The sequence below is a fragment of the Coturnix japonica genome, chromosome 2 (genome assembly GCF_054131305.1).
Source record: "Coturnix japonica strain WE chromosome 2, WE-NBRP24, whole genome shotgun sequence".
Taxonomy (NCBI): domain Eukaryota; kingdom Metazoa; phylum Chordata; class Aves; order Galliformes; family Phasianidae; genus Coturnix; species Coturnix japonica.
This window is the reverse complement of record NC_140664.1, coordinates 12,012,563-12,035,707: the sequence shown is the minus strand read 5'-3', so window position 1 is coordinate 12,035,707 and position 23,145 is coordinate 12,012,563. Positions and strand designations below refer to the sequence as shown.

The following is a 23,145-nucleotide window of genomic DNA, read 5'->3' as shown; positions in this document are numbered from 1 at the left end:
AGCCCCAAGTGCAGATTGTCATTTCTTTGGAAGCTTTGGGCTTTCCTTCTCTGTGTGCCAAGAGACAGCTAATCTGAGATCCTTATCTGGCTCCATGCTCTGGCTTCTCCTCATGTTGACTGTATGGCTGTGGGCAAAAAAGCAGAAACAGACACAGTGATGGGAATTGATAACTGGAGGTTCTTTGAAGATCTCCTCTCTAGCTCTATTTCAGATGGTAGTTTCTTCTCTGCCACAGGTGCCAAATTAGAAGTATCTTCACCCTATTTCCAGTACAAGCCTGTGTTGTAAAGGGTGTTTTAGCTCCTATGAATATCAAGTAATGGAAAGTGATTACAGAGCTGAAGCATAAATAGAAAGAGGAACAGCAGCAAACTGCTGACATTTCAGCTGAAGCTTGGCAAGTCCATCTGGAAATGCTTGTCCCAGCAGCACACATTGCTTTTGCACAGGACCTTCCTGGTTGCCTCTGTGTACAAAGTTTACATCATCACTGACCTATTTCTTTTTTATGCTGTCAATGAAAAGGCAGAAGATTAATGTGTAGGGAATTATAATTCTTAAGCATTTCATGTCATTCCGTATATTCCAGTGTGTGTATATATACACAAACTTTGCCATATGCTCACTTAGTTTGTATGAACAGTCTGCAGGTGACCTGTGAGTGTTAACTTCCAATGGGAACTACACTCCTACGTCACTGAGGCTCCTTGTAGAAACACCACTCTTGAATAAGCACCTCCCCCATACCGCAGACAGGTCATATGCTGATGTTGAGAAAACACCTCCAGGAAAATGTCAAACTTAGTGACTTTTGTGATACAAAACTTCTCAATCTTCAACAGAAAGATTTCAACTGAAATATTTTTAGTTAGATTTGCTAGGATAAACATAGGGGCAATGTAGATCATATCAGAGAATGACAGATGAACTGTTCAGAAAATTACCAAGGAGAGCAGCAGGCTTTTTGTCCTTTCACGCTCAGAAATCAGGATGGATGGTGTTCTGCAAGATGTTGGCCAAGATGCTGAGCAGAGGGAAGGAACTAGGTGAGAGGTTTGGATCATTGGTAACATCGCTACTGTCTTCTGTGGAGTTTAAAAGCAAAGTCACATTTGTGTGCAGTCATTGCATTTGCAAAATCCCATTGGTTCAGAGAGAGACGTGGTAGACTTCAGAAGGCTTATTTCTCCTAGTGGGAAATGAAATGCATGTTTCATGTAGCTGTGAGAGCAGTTTCTTCCCAAAGGAGTGCCTGATTGTTCCTTTCTTAAGCAAAACTTCGGATTTTTCTGTTATCATGACTTTTCAGACAGTTGGTAAAGAAAATGCCTGATGGCTTCTTTTTTTGTTCCTGGCTAGCTCTGAATACACACTGTGAAATGGGAGCACAGGGCTCTGAGTTAGCCCTTTCCAAGCCACACAGGAAGGAGACACTTTAGTTTGGAGCAAGAGTCCCTGCATGTTGTTCATTAGGAACAACTCCTGCTTGGACAGAGCCCCGAGAAAACTGTTCTGGCATGCATATATGCAAATACAGGATGTCTTTATTTGTTGCAGGCATGAATATGAGCCATCAATATCAGTCTGCAAACAATAAAGGGTTGCATGTGCCTATTTCTGTTCCCAGTTCTCACACTGAATTCCATAGGTATTGTAGTCTGTGGTCCCAAGTGAAAATCTGGCATCTTAACTTGAATAACATAGGGAGTTGGGTATGGACGTTGTACTGGTGCACACCAGATTCTTTTCTGGCATTAAGTTCCAAACAGTTGTCCAAAGGCTTGTTGAACCAAGGTTCCCCCCATCACTCCCAATTGCTCGCCCTTTCTCTTCTGCCTCCTTTCTCCTCACACTGCCCAGGTTTGGTAAGGGAGTTAATTTTCTTAAGCAGCTCTTGAGAGAAACTTCTAGCAAGAGAAATATGCCTAATGTCAAGTGATGTCTTTTCCAGCCATAATGTGGATGAGCTGACAAAATGTGATTAACGTTCTGTAGAAAAAAATCCTGAGGTCTTCTGATGAGAAGCCTCTTTCCAGATGCTAAGGGATAAAGAATTTACCACTTCGCTTGATTCTTGGTCCCAGTGTACGATTGTGTTCTCTGCCAGAATTTTTTCTCCTTTTTATCCCTTTTGATTTGGCTCCTGATAAATATGGCTGAATACTGACATATTTATAGAATTCCTTCCTAAACCTTTGATTTATGTACTGCAATATTAGCTCAATAACTTAATCTGAGGTTGTTATATTTGTACTGTGCACTAGGCACAATTTCAATGTATTAAACTACTCCTCCATAAAGTTTGATTTTTAGCCGACTCATAGGGGTGAGGAAGCCTTAGCAGAGAGAAGGGCATACACAACCAGGGAGAGTATAAGTTTTTCTTTCTGATATTAATTTCAAATAAATAAGCTGGAAATAAGCCAGTAGGGATACAGTGGCTAAAAACTGCAGAATAATTTCCCACTTCCATTTGGAAATTGTGTGTAAATATATATATATATATATGTATATTTATTATATCTTGAGGCTTATGCGATCGTGTTCTGTTTGGCTAAATGATTTTGTAAACTCTTAGCGAATTTGGAACCACTTCAGCAAGTGAGTGAAGATAATTAAGACAATGACATTTCTATGAGCTATAGGAATGTAACTGGGAGAGCACTATAATGCCTAGAGTAAGGCAGGAGGCTGTGGTGAAACCATGTATCTTATGACACATTAGGGAAGTTAAAATAGATATGAGTCCACCAACTGAAGGAAAAGTCTTTGGTCAGAATTTAAGACATAAATACTCAGTTGCAGTGCTTTCGCCTACTGGCTTGATTATGGAATACCATAGCCCTCTTGGCACACTCTAGCACAGAGTTTGTGCAGAGAATTTAATAGAACAGGTTTTCTCTTTTGTGCCAGATAAGCTCCATTCATTCAAACATAAAGCAATGACTGAAAGGTAGGTCAAGCCATCTACATACGTATTATACTGCTATTTCCATATCATTGTTCTGCTAGATTATTGCGTAACATATGAATTAATGAACATTAAAAAAACCTGAAATATATTTAAAATAGAAAGCTCAGTCAGATGTAATTGATAAAGATAATTGTGCATTCTATAATTAGAGCTGTGTAGGCTTTTCTTTCTAAGTATGGCAACAGCTGCTAAAGCACATCTGGAAAATATTCCTTAAGCAAAGATATTTAAGCTCAGAGAATTTCACAGTGCATGTGATGTTTACCAGTACTTCTTTCCAGAATCCTAATCTGATTTATTAGTGTTTTTAATATTAAGGTATTCATAATTTTTTTTTTTTTTTGTGCTTGCAAAATATAGTTTTGAATTTCTATTATTCATTGGACGTTCCAGTACTCAAAGCTGAACGCTGCAAAACAAAACATGGCTATACTACTACTTTTAGGTAGAAGTCTTGTCTACTGCCATAGTAACACTGTCTTTGCCAATTTCAGCCATTTTCCTTTTATTGGATTTTAAAGAGAAATGTTTGTTTTGTGCTGGAATCATAATGAAAGGACAACTGGTCTAATGGCTGGACTCCTCTGTGCTTCCTTAGACTCAAGTTGACACTACTTATCCATTAATTTATTGGTAAAGACATTACTCATGTTAATTTGGAAAAAAATGGTTAAAATAAAAACCATAGAATCATAGAAGCATATGGAAGAGACCCTTAAAGGTGATGTAGTCCAACTCTCCTGCAGTGAGCAGGGACACCTACAGCTCAGTCAGGGTTCTCAGAGCCCTGTCCAGCCTAACCTTGCATGTCTCCAGGTACTGGGCATCCATCACCTCTCTGGGCAACCTATCCCAGTGCTCCACCACCCTTACTGTTAAAGCTTCTTCCTTATATCCAATCTAAATCTCTTCCATTTTAAAAATAAAGATGTAGAACTCAAAAACCCTTTACTAATCACGGTTTTGCATTCTGACCCAAGCATCTCAAAAACAGCCAACCTACTTACTTTCAATATGATGATGAAATTTTGCAGATAGATGCCATTTACCAACAGTTTGCAGAGTGAGATATCAGTTTCCCTTAATTAAAAGTAGGAGGCAGCTTTTTTATGCTTGATAACATTGTATTGAAACAGCTTTGACACTGAATTTCATATCTCAGATGCTGTGCTTGTGCAGCTGGAGGCAAAATGCATTTACTCAACCAATGAAGAAACTGAAAAAATAAATGGTGTTAAAAAAAATCTATGGTAGTGATCCTGAGTGACATGGAACATATTAGTGGTAATGTGGGAAAATTAATTCCAAGGTATTGACAGTTTAATCGGCGAACAGGAAGCATTTAATGGGCTTTGTATGCTCTGCTGTTCTTCATTTCCTAGTCTTTTCCATTGGACAGAAATACAGTGTTCCCAAGCATGGGGTTTGACATGGTAACAAATGTATTGTGTGGATTGCCTGGCATGGGTAGAAGGCTCTGTTCTGCTGTACCCAACAACTGCAAAGCATTTCTGTGGAGCCAGGCCTGGGTGCTCCTTCTTGGCTCAGCCTTTTCCAGTCTCACTGGTGGTGGAGGGTCTTTGTACACAGAATTCATGGGTTGGTTTTGAACCCACAGGCTCCGACTGCATGAAGAGAAAGTCATCAAAGACCGAAGGCACCACCTCAAGACGTATCCCAACTGCTTTGTTGCCAAAGAGCTGATTGACTGGCTGATTGACCACAAGGAGGCCTCAGATCGAGAGACTGCAATTAAACTTGTCCAGAAGTTATTGGATCACAGCATTATCCATCATGGTAAGTGCAATATCAGCTCTAAGCTAAGCAAGCAGAAATCTACTTTGTGTTCCTCACTCAAGTATACGGCAAGTAGGTTCTGTTCCCTGCCAGGAAAGTGACACCTGGCTTCAAGGGTGCTGCCCCACAAGGCCCCCTATGTCCACATGGACACTGAGAGGCAATCAGGGTGAAGACGTGTTCTCCATGTCAGTACAGGAGGAAAGTCCCCTCAGACCTGCCTGTGCTGCTGCTTCCCTGCCTCCTGAGCATCCTCAGCTGGATCCTGCCCTCACCAGTGCCTTCAACTCCACTGCCTGCCCTTCCCTCCCCTCTCTGCTCCCCCTGCACAGCCTCTTTCTCCCTTTCCAGCTGAAAAACCCATCTGAAAAATAAGCCAGCAAAAAAAGTGTCATCTTTCTCACAGGGATTTGTTCTCCAATTCTCTTCCTCACACCAGCTGCACAAACATTTGTGCTGCTACAGCTGCAAGAGTTAGATGTCCGACTGCGTCCTGATTAATTTTCTCCTAAACTTGTTGTGTATTTGAGACCTGTTCCATTCAGCGCCTTGAATAACAATTTACACTTATGAAAAGGAGGCTACCAAATCAGTGGCAGCATTTAGTTGCCTTTTAGCGCACAAAGAGGCTAGAAAGCACACAAACAAAGAAGATCCGAGTCCTCTATTCCAAGCACATAGTATTGCCCATTTCAAGAAGACAAAATGTACCACTTGTTTCTTTTTAAATAGAAAATAGAGCAACTGCTAGCAGATGACTGTTGAATTTGTGCAGGGGTCACTGTCTGTGCAGGAATACTGCTGCTATCAGCAGTGCATTAACAACACCTTAATTAAAGGAAGAAATGCACATACTGAACGTGTGCTACTTCTGCAGCTTCTGCTCAGCTATTAAATTAAAATTCCGGGTTGTTATGGAAACTGGGATTCACGAGAGATAGTTAAAGAATAAAGTAATTACAGGGTATTCAAATCTGACTACTTAATCCTCTATTGAGAAAATGTCAGTGAAGAGTCGCATGGATGCCTGAGTGACTTAATTTAATTGAGCAATAGATATCTTATTGCTGAGTGCTTGTTTAAAACTTTTAACAGCCTTCAAATGTTTTTTGCTTTAGAATCCAATTGCACACACTAGCTTTGATATAAATTATATATGTGTGTGTGCATGTGTGTATCACACGTAAAGGAGGCGCCCATTGAAAATTTTATCCATTACTCTCAAAGTTAACAAAGTGGCTGATGGAGTGAACAAGGGCTCAGTCAGGTAGGTTTAATCAGTTCTGCAGGGTGCTCAGAGCATCCCCTCCATACCAGCGCCAAGTGGAAGCAGTGCCAGCCACTGCTCCTGTGCCTGCAGTGCAGCAGGCAAGCCCAAGCCAGTAGGCTGACAGCTCTGCTGCAGCACATTTCCTGGGCATCCTTCCCTTGATGCATGTCCTTGCTTCTGGCATTTGGAGGAACCCACTGACATCTTCTCTCTTGTAAATCCTTACTTAGCGTTTCTCAGCGTGCTCCTATCACACCTCCCATTTGCTAGCTGAACAGAGCAATTGAGATGACTTTAGGAGAGCGGAAGGCTTTGGTTCTAACTGATCCTGCAGTGAGTCTCAGCTTTCCTGCCACATGGTTTGACTAATACAAGTAACATTAAGCAGTTTGCCAGTCTTCACGTTATTGGCTGGTCTAGAGTGGTATCTTTTAAACAGTTTACATCAGAAGGTTTTCCAGGTATCTAGCAAATGAATGCTTTGTTGGTGTCCACACTAATACTGATGAAACTGATGAACATGAATCCCTTGTAGCTAGAAATGCTGTCATTTTTCTGAAAGCCTTCTTCAGTCTTTCATCATTTATTAGAACTTTAGGTTCTAAATTACTTAGGTTGTACAACCTAATTTATTAGGTTGTATCCTAAGCACGGGGGCTGGGCTCCAATCATGCTTGCTTTGAAGTTCACCAGTGAACCTGCTGAATTGATTCCCAACCCTTTAACATCCCAATGAAGATTTTATTTTATGTTTCAGTTTGTGACGAACATAAGGAATTCAAGGATGCCAAACTGTTCTACCGCTTCCGAAAAGACGATGGGACGTTTCCACTGGATAATGAGGTGAAGGTGTTCATGAGAGGACAAAGACTGTATGAAAAGTACGTTGCATTCAGTATCCTTCGGGTTTGAGTAACAGTGCTACAGGGGGCAGATGGTGTCTGTTCATCTGATTTTCATGGAATAGAATCACAGGATTTTGAATATCATGGAGCAATGGGGATGTGCAATCCCACAGCTTTATTTTGTAACCCTTCTCTCTTTCCCATCTCCCTTTCAGTTTTCTGCCATGTTCACTTAAGGCATTTTGTTTATAGTGAAATGACATTTTTTTTTAAGTTCTCAGTTGTAAACATATTCCATAGGAAAACCTGATGTAAATTTAAGTCCTTGCACTGTATTTTATAAAAATAGTCACAAATGACTGGCTCTGTAAAACAGTAAAACTGCAATCACGAACCCCACAACTTCAGTACATTGAAATGTAATGAACAAGTGGATAACTATCGTCTGTTGAGACTTCACTGGGAGGTTTTATACAATAAGTGAAGTTAAACTTCACTGTTCCAGCCTGCAAAGCTTCTGTATCAGAGAGATTGCACTAAAAGCAGTTGCCCAAAAAAATAAGCCAAGAACATCTAATTAAGATTTCAAATTAATGATCATGCTGAGATACTGAACATCCCACTAGATAAATTCTGTCAGGTAACCAGACAGCTTAACTATACTTCCCAATCTATATGATAAATGACTAAGCAGAAGGCTGATACCAGAGCCATCAACCCCCACTGAACAGCCCATTACTGCTAGTGTCTTCTGAAATGCCAGATCAGTGCCTAGTTCCCCTGAACAAGAGGGCAGGTGCAGAACATCATTAGAACAGGGGAAGGTTGCCAAGAGCTCAGAGCTGCCAGGGGACTGGGTGTGCTGTTGGAAGTGCCTTCCAAACACCTCGCCAGCTCTGCAGCTTTCCACAAACGGGAGACTGGGAGCTCTATACCTAGTTTGAGGATGATGCCAGGTTTAAAAGCTGATGATAAATGGTGTTACCCGGTTAGAAGGCTATGAAAGGCATTTTGGTCAAAGAGCAATTAGTCCGAAATACAAAAAAAAACCCAGACAAATGTGAATGCCACTCCTTTTGTTGTACATGTTGTACATGATTGTGACTATTAACATGAAAACAAATCAGGCAAAACACACTACGGGGAGAAAATTCTTCACTGGATACACAGAATGATCAGTTTAAGTGCCCTTCTGCAAAACCTCCTCTGCTCTACGTAGCACAGTGTTTGCTCCATCAGACTGCAACACACTGCCCCCAGGCACAGTCCATGCTATGAAAAGTTGATTGGTGCGTCTAGACTGCAACCTTGTTTGCAGTTTTTGGTTTTCATGAGCACTTTCCTGGTGAGGCTGGTAACAGTCCCTTGAATGAAATGACCCAAGGCAGGAAAAATTGTTCTACTAGATTTTCTACTTCCATCTCCATTTCTCTGTGTGAGCAACCATCCCCAACCAATAAAGAGTGTCCAGTTTGCCCTACACGACACCTGCAGAACAATGTTTATAGAGGTATTTATCTTGGAAAAGGAGCTAGTGCCCAGAGCAGCACCTATATCTCTGTAACTCATCCTCATGAGGTGGTTGCTCCTAAGCAGTGTATCTAAAGGGCTTTGAAACTTTTAAAACCCACTCCCAGTGCTCAATTTAGTGTAGATTAAAAAATAGATTTGTGACAGTCAAAACTAGTAAAAATTTGACATGGATTCACTGGAAATTTTTGTTCTTTTCATGGGAGATAAGGCTCCATACTTGGGCTATTTGGGCTTCACCTGAGCTTATAGAGCAAAGCTAGTTGGGCATGACACTGATTTCTTTTCCACGCACACCTATTAGCAACACATTTGCAGTTTCATTGGGTGCATTTTAAACTCAAAATCTAATACTTAAAGTCAAACTAGTACGGAAAAAGCTTTGCAGTGAAATATGGGTAATATGTCTTTTATCATACTGTTGGGAAAGAAAATACTAATGTAGCATCATTAAAATAGTAGTTAAAAGGCAATAACAGGAGAAAGTGTTTATGCACAGATGTGAAATCACTTACCAGCATATTCAACTTGTTTATCAGAATGCCCATAGATCAAGAGAAATGTGACTATGACAAAGGAAATCTGTCTGCATACAGCGTACTTTAGAAATGTGTCTCAACCTTTCAGTTGTTGCCGCCTTCATTAGGCTTTGCTCATTTAAGATGGGCATTGTAATACTATTTCCTGCACTTCCCCACCCATCACATCAGGGCTGGAGTACTGTTACACTTAGAAGCCAGCATAGTTTGTGCTTGCCAAAAATTGCAGATGTTACCCGACATCATTCATGCAGATTTTACTCTAAACGAGTAAACTAAGCAAAAATATTTAAGAGAAGACTGTTATATGGACAGAGGAGCAGATGTCAGGTTCCCAGCATTCAGGTAGCAGTGAAGATGCCCTGTTCTTTCCCTGGGACGTGGGTCTGTCTCCCGGACAAGGTGCGACCTTTCCCTGTCTTCCTTTTGTGTGGCCCTTGTACTCTTCACTCTCTTCTTCTGTGCCATCACCTCCTTTACCTATTCTGAATGTTTTCTGTGGTTGTACTTGCCTAATTAAAAGGTTTAAAATCAGTCTCTGACTGTATCTTCTCCTCATTTCCATTGAAAACCATAGACAGCTCAGGTTCTCTCTGTAGGCCAGGTACACAGGACTGATGTGTTGCTAGTGCAATCAGCCTTAGGAGCTACACATCATCTCACAGCATTGACTTCAACTGATATTCTCAACCAATTTCACAGTGAAAGAAACGAAATCTTATGCTTTTAGTTTCAGGAAGTCATTCACGTAATTCTGAGACTGCTTTCTTGGAATCATTTTCATTTCACCTCTTCAGTGGTTGACTCAAATTTAAAGAAAACTAAGTTAAGAAAAAAAAAAAAAAGAAAAAAGAAAAAAGTTTGAATTTTGGTGTTTGGTCAAATACATTCCTTCCATGTAGGACAGCACGAGTTTCAGCAAATAATACACTTTGAGAAACAACCCATGATTGTTTGGAACATGAGGAAATAGAAGAGATGGAGGCAGTTTCCATTTTTGACCAATGGAAGACCGGGCTTTTGGCTGATGGAAATTGGTTCTGTTTTGTTGACAGTGGTGAAGTTACAGTGATTTACTTCAGTTAGCAATGGATGAATGTTTCTGGGTTTGTAAAACTGTCAATTTGTCGTGTCTGTATGTTCACAAGCCCAAATCCTTTGCAGTGCTATTCTGGGCACACACAGAAGGGTGTGAAATGTCAAGCTGAGTGTTTTTCCACTTGATATTTTTCCAGTTTTCTTCTGTGGCTCTGTAAAAATCAAACGATTAGCATCTCTTTTTCAGTGAGCTTCGTCTGCTGCTTCAGTGAGCCGGTCAACTAATTATAGGCTCATCAAAGAACAATTAACTCAATCTGCAGGATTTTTTGTTAGGTGCCCACAGAGCCTGGGTAACCAGCTTTGGGTAACCGTGCAGCAGATGGTATGAAGAGGCACGAGCTTTGGGTTTGCATTTTTCTCTGAGGGGAAAAAGCTCGGTGACTGAGAGACAGTTAAAGATGGTCCCTTGGAGCTCGCTCTGTATTAAATGTGGTAAGTGTGGGAGAAAGAGAAGTTTTCCATGCACACATATACAAATCAAAGTATGAAATAGATCAAAGACTTTGCAAGAGTTTTGGAGTCATTATCTTGTCCCCTGTTACGCGTCTTCTTGCTTTCAGCCTCATCCCTGACTTTGGCTAATTTTGACTTTCTACATTCTTACTCATCTTGAAGGTGTTGGCAATGACACCCCAACACCGACAGGAGCAGTTCATTATATTCACCACTCAGCTCCAGCTGGGGCACAGCAGCCCTTTGTTTGCCTATCTTCTGCCTGGGGTCAGGCCTACTCAGCTCAGGCTCCTGGTTAGCTCTCATTGAAGTCACTGCAAGAACTCCTTGTTGGAGAGTAACAAAGGCCAGGTCCCATCAACGCTCTTTATTGTAGTTTCAGTTGAAACTTTCTGTGTTCCTATAGTACCTGTATTTCTGATGCCTGACTTCAGAACTCAGAAGTCAGGGAGAGGTGGTGTTATATGTATTTACTGTACCTCCCACAGTTTCTATCAATCCTGGACACATTTTTCTTAGCTCATTCAAGCTATGTACCTTGCAGCTGCTGGCACAATGTTCCTCTTAACTCTTGCGTTATGCAGAGCAGACTGAGGCACAGTGGCTCAGATGTGAAAATGTTTTCAGGTGCAACCTCGCTGGCTGCAGCTTCTTTGTGGAGTGCTGGAAGCCAAACATTTACCAGACACCCAGACCACAGGATTACCTTTTCTCCTTCATAAAGCTTAAGAGGAGGATTTTCCAGACCATCTAAAAGATTTCGGAGCACCGTCCTGCTACCTGTAAAAGTTAATTAGGAATTTCTGAGCACATTAGTTACAATCCGGTGCTTTTAGGCTGATTTTATTTGGAAATGGGTTGTATGTTAACTTTTAGAGAAATTAAAGAACTAAATATGGGAATTGTGGAACCTATTTTCATGTAGAGAAGAGAAGCAGAAAGCTTTAACTTCATACAGGGTATATAGCCTTAATTTCTTGTCTGAGAAGCTGTAATTGAAATCCTAAGTTTAGGCTGATAGCTTGAGGAAAGGTTTAATAAGTCAGGGAGAGGTTCACATATCTTTGCTTGTGAAATTTACAGAAGGTATCTGGAGGAGTTTTTGTTTTTTGTTGTTTTCTTCCTTACCATTTTTTCCCCCTACAAACCAGGTTGATGAGTTCTGAAAACACTCTTCTGCAAGCCAGGGAAGAGGAAGGGGTCAAGTATGAGCGAACCTTCGTGGCATCGGAGTTCATTGACTGGTTGATCCAGGAAGGAGAGGCCACAACACGGACTGAAGCTGAGCAGCTTGGCCGCAGGCTTTTGGAGCATGGGATTATACAGCATGGTGAGATATGTACTTCTAGGTAGCTAAAACTCTGCTTTTTGTAGTGTTTTCTTCAGGTAAAGTCATGTGAAGGTGCTTTTGCCTTACTGGTCATATACCCAAGTTCCAGATAATTTCAAGTTGTTTAATGAAAGGGTGGATTTTTCCAAAGCTCTTTGTCTTAGTTCTGAAAATTCTATGTCATGTACAGAGAAAAACTAGAATTTGGAGATATATAACAATAACAAGGATGTGAGTGAAAATAAACACTTTTATGCTTGAGTAGTTAACGTGTAGAATGTGTTATCAGCAGTAAGTGTGATTGGGATAAATTGCTTTATGAGGATCATATAGGGATTAGAGCCACCAATATGCTACATTCTCTGTGTAGAGTGAAAATGACAGGTTTTATGTTTCTTCCTGCTTAAGGACAGGAGCAGAGCACTGGGGTCAGAAAACAAGCGTCCGTCTTGGTCATATTGTGTAATCTTTCTGGTATGCTTGGGTAAAACAGAAGGTATCGCTTTCAGCTCAAGTGTTATGATGTTGGTCCTGGAGGCATAACTCCTCCGAGGCAGGAATCTGATGCTTCGTTGTGGTCCAGCACGGTGTGACTGCAAGTGCACTTTTATCAAGGAGGTCCCTCTGTCAATGACGGAGGAGAGGTTTCTCACTGTGTGGCCTCGATAGTGAAAAAATGAACACCCCTGGCATTAAAATCCATTTCACTTACTGTCATCATCTGTTCTCAGCGCAAGCTGCACTTCTTTGACTGGACATTTTCCCCCATAAATGCACCAGCATCACCCACAAGAGTGATGAAAGGGTTGCTCGAAGATGGCAGAACAGTCTGGTGGAAGCTGTTAGCAGAGCTGCTTAGTGCACAGCAGGAAAGTAATCAGATCCTGATGTTTTCAGTGTTGTCAAATCAACACTAATTCTGACAGAGAACAAACAATTCACAGTATTAACAGGCTGTTAATTTACAAGGTTCTAGATTGACTCTGTAGTCTGTTGCTTTGTGAGACAACCCAGTCTTAAGGAATAAAGAAAATATGGGCTATAGTGACCTGCATGGTTCCTTCATGGTTGCGATTGTGCTCGTGTTATCTTCAGTTTCCGATTACTAGGAGCTACTTCTGAATGTTTACAGTAATCAGCCTCCAGTTCTATAATTACCCTTCTGCTTCCTATGATTTATAGGGTGCCAACTGCTTGGGGCTTGACGAAGAGGGAAGGTATTCCACCTCTGCTCGTTATAGCAGCTATGATTTAATTCCTATTTTTGCTGGAGTGCTTTCAGTGTATTATACATGAGGTAAACCTCCCTGAGAAAGATAAAGAATAAAATGACAAGAGTGAGGCTGATGCTGCTGTTTGCATTTTTGCAGAGGAAATAAAGTCAGGACTTGTTACTTAGTGTGAAGCTGGATTAACTTTTCTATTGAAGTCTTTGCAGAGCTAAGAAAAGTCAGGATGTGAAACTCATCGCAGATCAAACATTGCTCTCACTGTGCCAATGGCATGGTGTCACGCAGGGATTCTGGGGAGACTTCTGACAGTGCTGGCCTTGCTTACCATATGGGACTGCTCTAACCAGTTTTGAAGTTTTATCTCCTGCCCGTGCTCTTCTAGTGTCAACATCACGTGTAAAGCATTCTGTTAGATCTGAAAGTCATGACGTGACAATGACGATGGGCTCTGGGATCTGTCTGACTGACTGCTGAAAGAAGTTGCCTTCTCGCCCTGCTGTCTTCCTCACTCAGCTGCTTGTGGGCAGAGGTGGCTCAGTGGGACCAGCTGAGGAAGCTGGAAAGTGTAATAAACTTGAGTAGTTTCCCTGAGATTTCCCTTTAGTAGACATGCTTTGTGCACACAGAGCAGATTTATTCTCCTCTAGTTTTCACAGAAACAGTTTATCTAGGTAGCATTATGAATACTGGTGACAGACCAAGTTGAATAATTACTGATCTGATGGAGAATTCACCTGAGCAAGTGAATGTGATCTGTGCCTTTTGAAGGTTTATACAGTGTCTCCTTTCTCTAACAACAGAGCTCCAAATGAGACCTCACAGTTCCCAACTGGGGATGTAAACCTCAGCATGGTGGGAATGGTATTCTCTTTTCCCCATCCCACTGAATTCTAAGTCCAGTTAGCAAAATGAAAATGGTATTTTCTGTCTCTGAGTGCAGCAAGTCCACTTCACCACACTATGTTCCTTTCATTGTGAATTGCATCAACAGTCCTAAAACGTTACTTGACACTAATTGGCATCCTTGTTGGCGGAGCCAGCAGAACAGCTCTTGACGGAACAGGAGTGGAGAATGAAACATTCTCCTGCCCTAAGGGCAATCTTTTGCTAGCAGGATTGCTTGATATGCACAATGTGGAATAAAATGAAGCTTGAACTACTATGCTTATTAAGTATTTATTACCTTACCTAATTCAAAGTAATAGAAACAGTTGTATCAAGTCACCAGTCTCCATAGTAATTTCCCTGCCACAATTGCATTGTGCAATTATTTTTACTGATCCCAACTTTCATTTCAATTACTCAGAGAAGTTGTATTTTGCAGCTGAGGTGCTGTATTCAACGTAGTTTCCTGTTGCATTTGCCTTCACTTTAATTGCTCAAACACAAACCAGGTTTCACACAGGAAACAAACACTGATGCTAATTTTAAAAAGGAAAGCGTTGATTTAAGAGTAATTGTGTAAATGTTGTGAAAACATCAGACGTTTTGGTTTAAAAATAATCCTCCCAGTCTTTTTGGGCATGTATTACTACGCATATTTCCCCTTCCATAAATGAAAATGATGAAATGTTCTTAAGTTCTGAATTGTTTCCTTTGAGGATTCCACTGGCGCGTACAAATGGTAACCCACAAACTGCTGCTTTCACAAATAGGAGCCAGATGTCCTTTCCTACAAACTGATACCCCCAGGAACCACAGAATAAAAGCATTACAGGTAGCAGGGCATTGTGCACTGTACGTTTCTTGATGGCTTGCACTGGCAGTGTAATTGCCAGTAGTTATTATTCTGCATTTGTGAACACTGACGGTCTTTGCCAGAATACAGGAATGAAGACTGTGGGAGGAATTATAAACATGGCTTTGTGCTTGCGACAGCAAGGACAAAAGGGGCACAGAACACGTTTGGCAACTGTCTGAAAGCCCATTTCTGTTATGCTGAAGTACATAGAGTTTTTCAGTGTTAACAGGTAAGAATTCTCTCTAGGGCGGTAGATCTTTCCAAGTTCTTCAGAGGGATGTAGTGGGATGGATTAACTGCTGTAGTCAAAATTCACATGCAGTAAAAGGCGAAGAAAACTCTGCTAGCACCAGGATAGATCAGACAAGCGAGTGGGCTGGGGCAAGCATCCTTGCAGTCATAGCCCTTGCTCAGTCTGGAAAACAGAGATACTGAGATGTCCAAGGAGGAAAGAAGATATGCTTAGGGTTCTTTCTGGCATCACTTTTGGGTTTGTGCCAGTTGGTTATGGCATCTTCTGTGGCACTTACTCTGTGCTTATAGCCCAGAAGCAGAGAAGTGCTGACAGAGACTAAGCTCTGTGCTCCTCCTTCCAGTTCTGACTGGGTGCAAAACCCAGGGAGGGTGAAGAAACATCTGTCTATCGTGCAGAAAACATTAAGGTCTGGAATATCAAGTGTTAAGTACTTTACATTCTTAATATCTGGTTTATACCAGTAAGAGGGACTTATCCATTGTTAGCATCTTCACAAGATGAATCTTTACATTTCCCCTGTGGCAGCCATCCAACATTTTGAAACCCTTTTCGGTGTTCTGTGGTGTGCAGGGTGCTCGTCCTGCAGGGCGCTCAGTGCAGTGTGTGCATGTGAGAGGTGCATGGTGCAGCAGCAGCGCTCATCCTCACATGCCAACTCACATTCTGTCTCTTCTGCTGTTGTTATTTTCCGAGCTGCTTCTTGCTTTTAGATGCATATGCTTTGCGTGATTTCCTCTCTGATGCACTGGATCTACCCAGCACCTTCTCTAGACAGCAACTGCAGCATGGTTTAGCAGGAGTGGTTTGCATTGCAGCCCCCTGCTCCCTGCATGCTGTAAGTCAACAGCAGGTCCAAATGCATCTTCCCAGCCCTGGACCAGCAGAGGAACACAACTGATGAGTGTTGGAAAAGACAAGAGTCTTTGCTTTCCTGAATGGAAAGATCTCTTTTGGAGGTGACTGGTTAGCAGATACCTTGCTTGAAACATCTGATTAGTGCTAGAGTTTTATAATGATAGCAAATGTGTGTTAATATGCCCCAGGCATGAAGTTCCCACCCCCTCAGTACCAATACTTTTTAGGTTGGTAAAAAGTTGAATTGGACTCGCCAGCCCTGCATATGTAGTGCTTAGCACAGAAACAGGTGCTGGCCTCCTCTCAAGCGTTAATCCTTTATCAGCAAAACTCCACTGTGCAAATTACTTTCAGAGATGAAAACAAACATTTTGTAGTGACTTAGTGAGAACAGTAAATATTGACATATGCTATCTCTCTGTCTCTGTGGAGAGGTCTTAAAGCATGTATTGGACTTTCTCTGTCCTCTGTGGGTATTGCATACCTTTATTCAGCAAAACTGCCCTTACCAAGTTGGTGGCTGCATTTAGCTGTAAGCACCCAGACATGTGATGCAGCTGAAAGTTCCTTACATTGTGAAAGTGGAGTAGATATCTAAACATTTATTATTTCTTTTGCTTTTGCTGAAATGTTCACCTACAATTTCTGTAAATGGAGATGCCACGTCTACTTTATACGCTCTGTTTCTTATGATTAGTTGATCTGTCTTATTTCATTAGTGAGAATTGATCATGTATGTGATGTAGAGACTTCTTAATTTGTGATTTCACTTTGGAACCTCTTCCCTTGAAATCACTGATTACAGCGAGCAACTTCTAAATGCCACTGAACCATCCCATACATCCTTGACTTAACTGACCGTAGATTTCCTCCCCCAAAGTTAACACATGGATTTTGTATATGTTTTAAGTTGATCTCACACCTGGAGCCTATCAGACGTTGGACATATCCACGTATTTGTTCTGTACAGTCATGAAAGCATTCAGCCTCTGTAGTCTTTAGCTAAAGCAGGAATGTGTTTGTTTCTTTGAAAAGGGCACCCACATATCTGTATGTTACAGAAATAATGTATGAAGACGCCTGTTCGTATTAACTACCAAATTCAATCTTTCTGTCAGAGAATGGGTTTCGGTTTTTAACAGCTGCAACACAAAAAAGATACCCAGATGGGCCTTTTCATCTTCTGCTTCCCTTGCCACAGCCTGCACTTTCCATACTTTATTTGGAAGCAGAGAAAAGCAGTTGGCTATGTTCTGTAAACTTGCTAAATTAAAGATGATAAATCCTCACACACAAACTGAAAAGACTGATGAAATGAGTGTGATTCAACAGCGGCTTTCCATTCTAGAGTAAGGAGCGTGTATTTGGAAATAGACCGCAAACCTGCTGGAAAGAGCAGATGTATATAGAAACATTTTTTTGCGTGCCTATTTTAAGGCAGCTAAAATAAGATGCTAATGCACTGAGCAGAGCACACTGCTTTAATAGTAGCCGGAGACTCAGTGCATTTCAGCCCCTGAGGGACTTTTGAGACCTGTGTACTGTAAGCATGATATTTTGAAGGGAGCTTAAAAGTTGCCTGGATATTTTATTCACTGCATGAATAGACCATATTTCCTAGAAGCAGCTCAGCTGGTTCTATCACTCTGCTTTTCTGGACATTTGTCACTTGCTTGACATGCTCACTGCTTTCACCCTTAGCTGGGCTGAGCTGGAACAGATCTCTGGATTCCATATTTCAGCAATAGGATCAGCCTTACAGTTTTATACTTACAATGGGAGCAGTTCAAACAGCTCCATTCTCTGCTCCCAGTGAACTTGTCATAATCCAAATGAGAAAACAATCCCATGTAGTACAGCTGCAGTGCCGGGAGCTGGGAATGCAGGGTGAGTGCATTCACAGGTGGGCTCATCTACAGTCTGCGAAGTGTGTGTACTTTGATAAAAGATGGAAGTGCAAGTGTTGTATTTTTATGGTGCAGAGAATCAACGTCACAAGGCTGCCTGCTGGCTGGGCATCGTGCTGCCTCTGCCTTGACTGGAGGGAGCTCCAAGCAGGTGGAATTCATCCATGTGTAAGAGGAAACCAAAATGAATAGGTGCCTTCATTAAAATGGATTTGCAGAGACCAGATTTGCTTTAGGAAAACAGGAAGAGGAGTGGAAAAAGCATTGTCCAATGTAGAATGAAGTGTTGTTTATTCCTCCCTGCCACCTGTGTGTCAGTGAGGGCCAATGAACAGCACTGGGGCAGGAGCAGCTGTGTGGCCATGCTGGCAGCACTGAGACAGGAGAGGCCAAGGCAGGGAGCTGGGGCTGGGCAGATCTCCTCCTTCAAGCCTGAAGGTTCCCCGAGCCAAAATGGATGTACACCTCCACTGCTTTTCTGCTAGGAAATAGAAACATGGATAGAATCATAGTATGGCCTGGGTTGAAAAGGACCACATTGATCATGTAGTTTCAACCCCCCTGCTATGTGTAGAGTCACCAACTACCAGGCCAGGCTGCCCAGAGCCACATCCATCCTGGCCTTGAATGCCTCCAGGGATGGGGCATCCACAACCTCCTTGGGCAACCTGTTCCAGTGTGTCACCACTCTCTGTGTGAAAAACTTCCTCCTAATAAAAAACTCTCCTAATACAAACTACGATAGTTTGTTTCCTTCCCATCTAAACATTGCATCAGTTTAGGAGAGGGGAGTGAGGAAATAAAGGCTTCAGGGCTGGAGGCGAGACCTTGCCAAGGGGAGGGGCAGGGCACGGCCAGGACCTCCCTTTTGGCAATCAGCAGCCCCCACTCCTGCCCACGGCCTGTCAGAGCACTTGGTGATCTTTCACACCATTCCACATTTGCTTTCAGTATGATGTCAGCTTTTGGGGGGGAAGTTGTGCCTCCTTAGCAGTCAAAACTCATGTGGTCTTCTGAGATTTGCAATGGGAAAGGGTAGAGCTCTGCAGCCAGTAGTGATGAAGGTCTACTGCAGCTTCAGGCTAGGTTTATCTCCACTTTAATAGAGCAAATCTATTCAGGATACCCTGGGATTACTGTCTTACACCAAAGGGCCTGGAATTGTGCTGTGCACTGCTGGGAAGAATTTAAGCTGTGGGAGGGATCTGGGCAAAGAGCCAGTTATCAAAATGGTTTGATTTTTAAGGCATGAATCACACCAATTATTAAAATAGGGCTTTGTACTTTCTTAAGTCTCCTCAGTTCCATGCAATCAACTTAAAGCTAATGTTTTTATCTCTGCTGTGTATCGGTCAACTTGCAGAAGAAAAGGCCGTTTGGGCCCTGTGTAGATCCCCGGATTTTATGTTGGAATCAGAAGCTGAAAGAAGATTTGCATGGACATTGCAGGGTATAATTCAAATAGTTGGACAGAAGCTGCAAAGCAGCCAGGCACAAGGACTGCCAAAGTTGCAACATCAGGTGTTCTCAGTCTGAGAAGTGCCAAAATAAATAGTCTGATTTTTCTCTCCTTAACAGTAATGCAAATATGGAACGGCCATCTAAAAACTTTGCTGATGAAATTTGAGGATATGGATATGGATAAATGAGGCAGCATACAGATAATTGGACTCTATTAATTAGGTGGTCAGTGTTGGTTGTTATCCAATAAGAAGTTCATTTTCATGTAACTCAATAGAGGGTAGTTTAAATGAAATGAGAATATCAGCTCTGCTTGGTGGTGCAGGGGAAGAAGGATGCACAGGGCATCTAGATGCATCATTCAGAGTCTCTGAATCTCCAAAGCTTGCCAGCTGTGACCATGAATTAATGCTCATACCCTTCCTTCTTGGATCATTCTTATAATTTTGGAGGTTCCCAGACACCATACATATTCTTTATACTCTTTGGTACAGTTTCTTTCTGTTTCATAAAGTGCACATTGTATCACGAACGTGTTGCTACATGAGCACTGATAAATTAAGATGGAATGAAAAACCCATAAAATTACCCCACACCTTCCTCTGTTCATCACCTTCATCACGTACAATACCAGAAGCTGGTATTTTAAGACAAGCCAGGATGGGTATGGATTTCTCTATGCTGTGCTGTCAAGGGCAGAGAGCTAACTGAGGAGTAGTTCGATCAGTCCCTATCTGGCAGCAACAGCTTCCACAAGAGGTACAGGAGCCTGAAGCACGAGCCTCGTCAGCCTCATTAACATTATCTGCTGCTGCCTCTGAGTCAAACATTGAGGGTAACAACCTTAAAAACACCTTTAAAGAAATCCCTTTCGAGCAAGTCTGTGCAGCCCTCCGAGCTTCCTGCAATCAGCTTTCAGAATGTTTCCACTCCCACTTTTCTCTGCTGATCTCAGCAAAATGCCAGTTGCTGAGGCAGGGAAATGAGCGCCCCTGCCTGCTCTGCTGTCTCTTGGCCAGTGTGTACCAAGCCCAACAAAACCAGCTTTCTGTGCTCAGCACCCAGCATTCACATAAGTGGGGCTTGTGCCAGCTGCTTTCCCCTAAGGCGAGGGCATGCGAGTGTCCATCCAGTAATAAGTCAGAGACAGCACAGCTGCTTGCCTCCCTCTCCTTGTGAATGTCAGAAAGCTGACAATTCACACACACACAAAAGTCCCGTGGGTCACAGCAATAAATTTTGGTGAGATATTTTATTTGATGTTGTATGTACCAGGTGGTGGTTTGAGTTAAGTATGCCTGCTTATTTTTTAAGGCTTAAGTATTACCTTTTAGGCAAGGAATACACATAGTTGCGCAGTGCTACAGATGCACCATTTGCTCCAACTGAGGCAGCAAACTGTGATTCCAACATTCTCACACTAAATGTGAACTATCAATAGAAATGAAGAATTAAACCACCATACTGATACTTGTTAGATGGCAAACAGTTGGTGGCAGTAATTGTGCTGCCCAGGTGATGTTTGTAGGGCCCCCTTTCATTCAGTGTTATGAACCCAGTGTCATGCTGACCGTGTAGTGCTTGTCTTTCGACGTTTCAGGCAACTCTTTGAGACATCAATATAAGAAAATAAGAAAAAATGTGTTTGTTTTTTAACTTTGCATAGAGTTATTCTAATGCTGCAGCATTATATTACTAGAATACTTAGAGCTGTTGTGTCAGTGGTCTGAAAGTGAAAGTGTTGGCTTGGAGGTCCTTCATATTAACTCTGCTTCTGACAGCAAATCCTTTTGTGGATGTGGGCAAGTCTCCAAATCTTTCCTCCTCTATTTCCATTCTTCAAAAGTAGTGATTGTCCATAAGTGCTGTTCTATGGTGTTGTATGCTATGTGTGTCCAAAGCAAGGAGCACAGAAGCAGTGTGTGTCCGCAGTAATTAATTAAGGCGTCAGAACACACTAATCAATTACTTCTATAGGTAAATGGACTTAGTGAGGCTGTGTGGCCACTGGAGGATACAAATGGCTGATCTGAGGAAACAGCAGGTTCAGCCCTGAAATGAAGCCCAGTAAAGCCATGTGACACTGGCTGTTCTGAAGCTCTCAAAGGGAATGAGCCGGGCTAGGTACCCAGGTCTGTTGTGTACATGGTGCTTGAAACATCACAGTTTGGCTGCCTGGCACGTCCTTTTGTCTTTGCTCCTGAAACAAAGATAGAGCTTCAAAAGAGGAGTAAAAGCAGCACTGCAGAGCTCTATGTGCAAACTGCCAGGCAGCCTATGGCACACTGTGGGACTTGGTCAGAAGGTCACTATGGCAGCTTGGACACGAGCACATGCCATTTGGAAAGCTCCCATGTCCTGATGATTCCTTGTGTCCCAAAGGCACAGCGTCCATCTGTGCAGTGTCCTGTCTCTGGCAGTGGCCCAGGAAGCAAGAGACAGGCTCCTCTAGGCTTCTCAGCAAGATGGGCTTTTGGTCTGGCCCCATATGGCAGCTTCTGTGTCCGTATGGAGGGCTGAGTGCCACAGCAAGATTTGGCCTCTTCTTTCCTGTCTGAATCAGGATAGGTTATTTTGCTTCCCTGGCATGAATATGGTCTCTGAGTTCAGAAGCTGCTGCAGATGTCTGGGCTTTTTGCTCTTTGAGGCTGTTCCTGCAGCTCACAAGTGTCAGATGACGTACTGGCAGTGCATGTCTAAATACAACCCTTTTTCCAAGGCTATAACATATGTGGAGCTCCTGGAACAAAATCTTAAAGTATTGAGAAGGGATGAATGTAAGAAGGAGTATGTTGAGGAGTGTGAAAGAAGGGATGAGCTCAGGAGACACAGCTGAGAGCTGTGGACTGCACATCTGGTACAGCACCCCGGGTTTTGCTGTCTTTGGAGGCCAGATGCAAGGCAGATCCAAGAGCAAAGTGACAGCACAGTGTCTGGCTGAGGCTGAGGCCAAATGGTTGAGTCTTCTTCTGCAGGGGTCATGGGTTGGCTGACCTCCGAGCGTGTCCCTGTCTTGTTGTTTATGTATTCCATGGAAATAAATACCTGTAACCCAGGTATGTGATTCTGTGATTCTTTGATCCAGTATCTTTGATCCAGAAAATTACAGAATCACAGAATCACAGAATTGTAAGGGTTGGAAGGGACCTCTAGAGATCATCGAGTCCAACCCCCCTGCCAAAGCAGGCTCCCTACACCACATCGCACAGGTAGATAAAAAATCTCTGATGAGCACCTTCAGAACTCACTAAGAATTGCAACTACTACCGTCAATCCAGATATCGATGCATTGGTTTCACAAAAACAGGGTCAAAATGCCACTAGCTTTATGTTTTTGTTGCCTTCTTTTTGTTTGTTTTAATAAAAATATCTTAAAAAAAAAAAAAGATTTTTTTAAATTGATACACACTGACTGTATTATATATTGTTTATGTGGCCCAAAACAATTCCTCTTCATTCGGTGTGGCCCAGGTGAGGCTGAAGGTTGGACAACCGTGATCCGCATCCTTAGTGGAAAAGGGTCAATTGTGGGAAGTTCTGCAGGATGAGGAGCTGAATGAAGGTGGAGAAAATGCAGCCAAAGCCTCTACAGCAGCTGTGTGGGATCCTGCAGCAGTTATGCTGGGAGTGCTCAGGGGAGCTTTTCCACAGCTCGGCCCTGGAGGAGGCTGTGCACTTTGGGACCTGGACCAGCTCCGTCTGGCTGCTGCCCTTCACACCGCTATTAAGAGGCAGCTTCAGCACCAGCAACTGCACAGACACTGTGGTGCTGCTGCAGGCTGCAGGCACGCTGTGTTCGCCAGCAACCTGGGATTTGCTGTTGGTGTCAAAACAGGTTGTAATTAAGACTT

At 42.4% G+C, this 23,145-nt stretch overlaps 1 protein-coding gene across 3 annotated transcripts in view; it reads left to right on the top strand.

Moving 5' to 3' along the window:
* The window catches only part of DEPTOR (DEP domain containing MTOR interacting protein), a 63,435-nt gene that overhangs the window by 20,136 nt on the left and 20,154 nt on the right, over nt 1–23,145 (top strand). For all 3 annotated transcript variants that reach the window (XM_015856230.3, XM_015856229.3, XM_085539359.1), the window contains 3 exons: nt 4,596–4,774; nt 6,802–6,925; nt 11,664–11,842. In XM_015856230.3, coding sequence (XP_015711716.1) covers nt 4,596–4,774; nt 6,802–6,925; nt 11,664–11,842 — 482 coding nt within the window. The remainder of the gene's footprint in view (nt 1–4,595; nt 4,775–6,801; nt 6,926–11,663; nt 11,843–23,145) is intronic.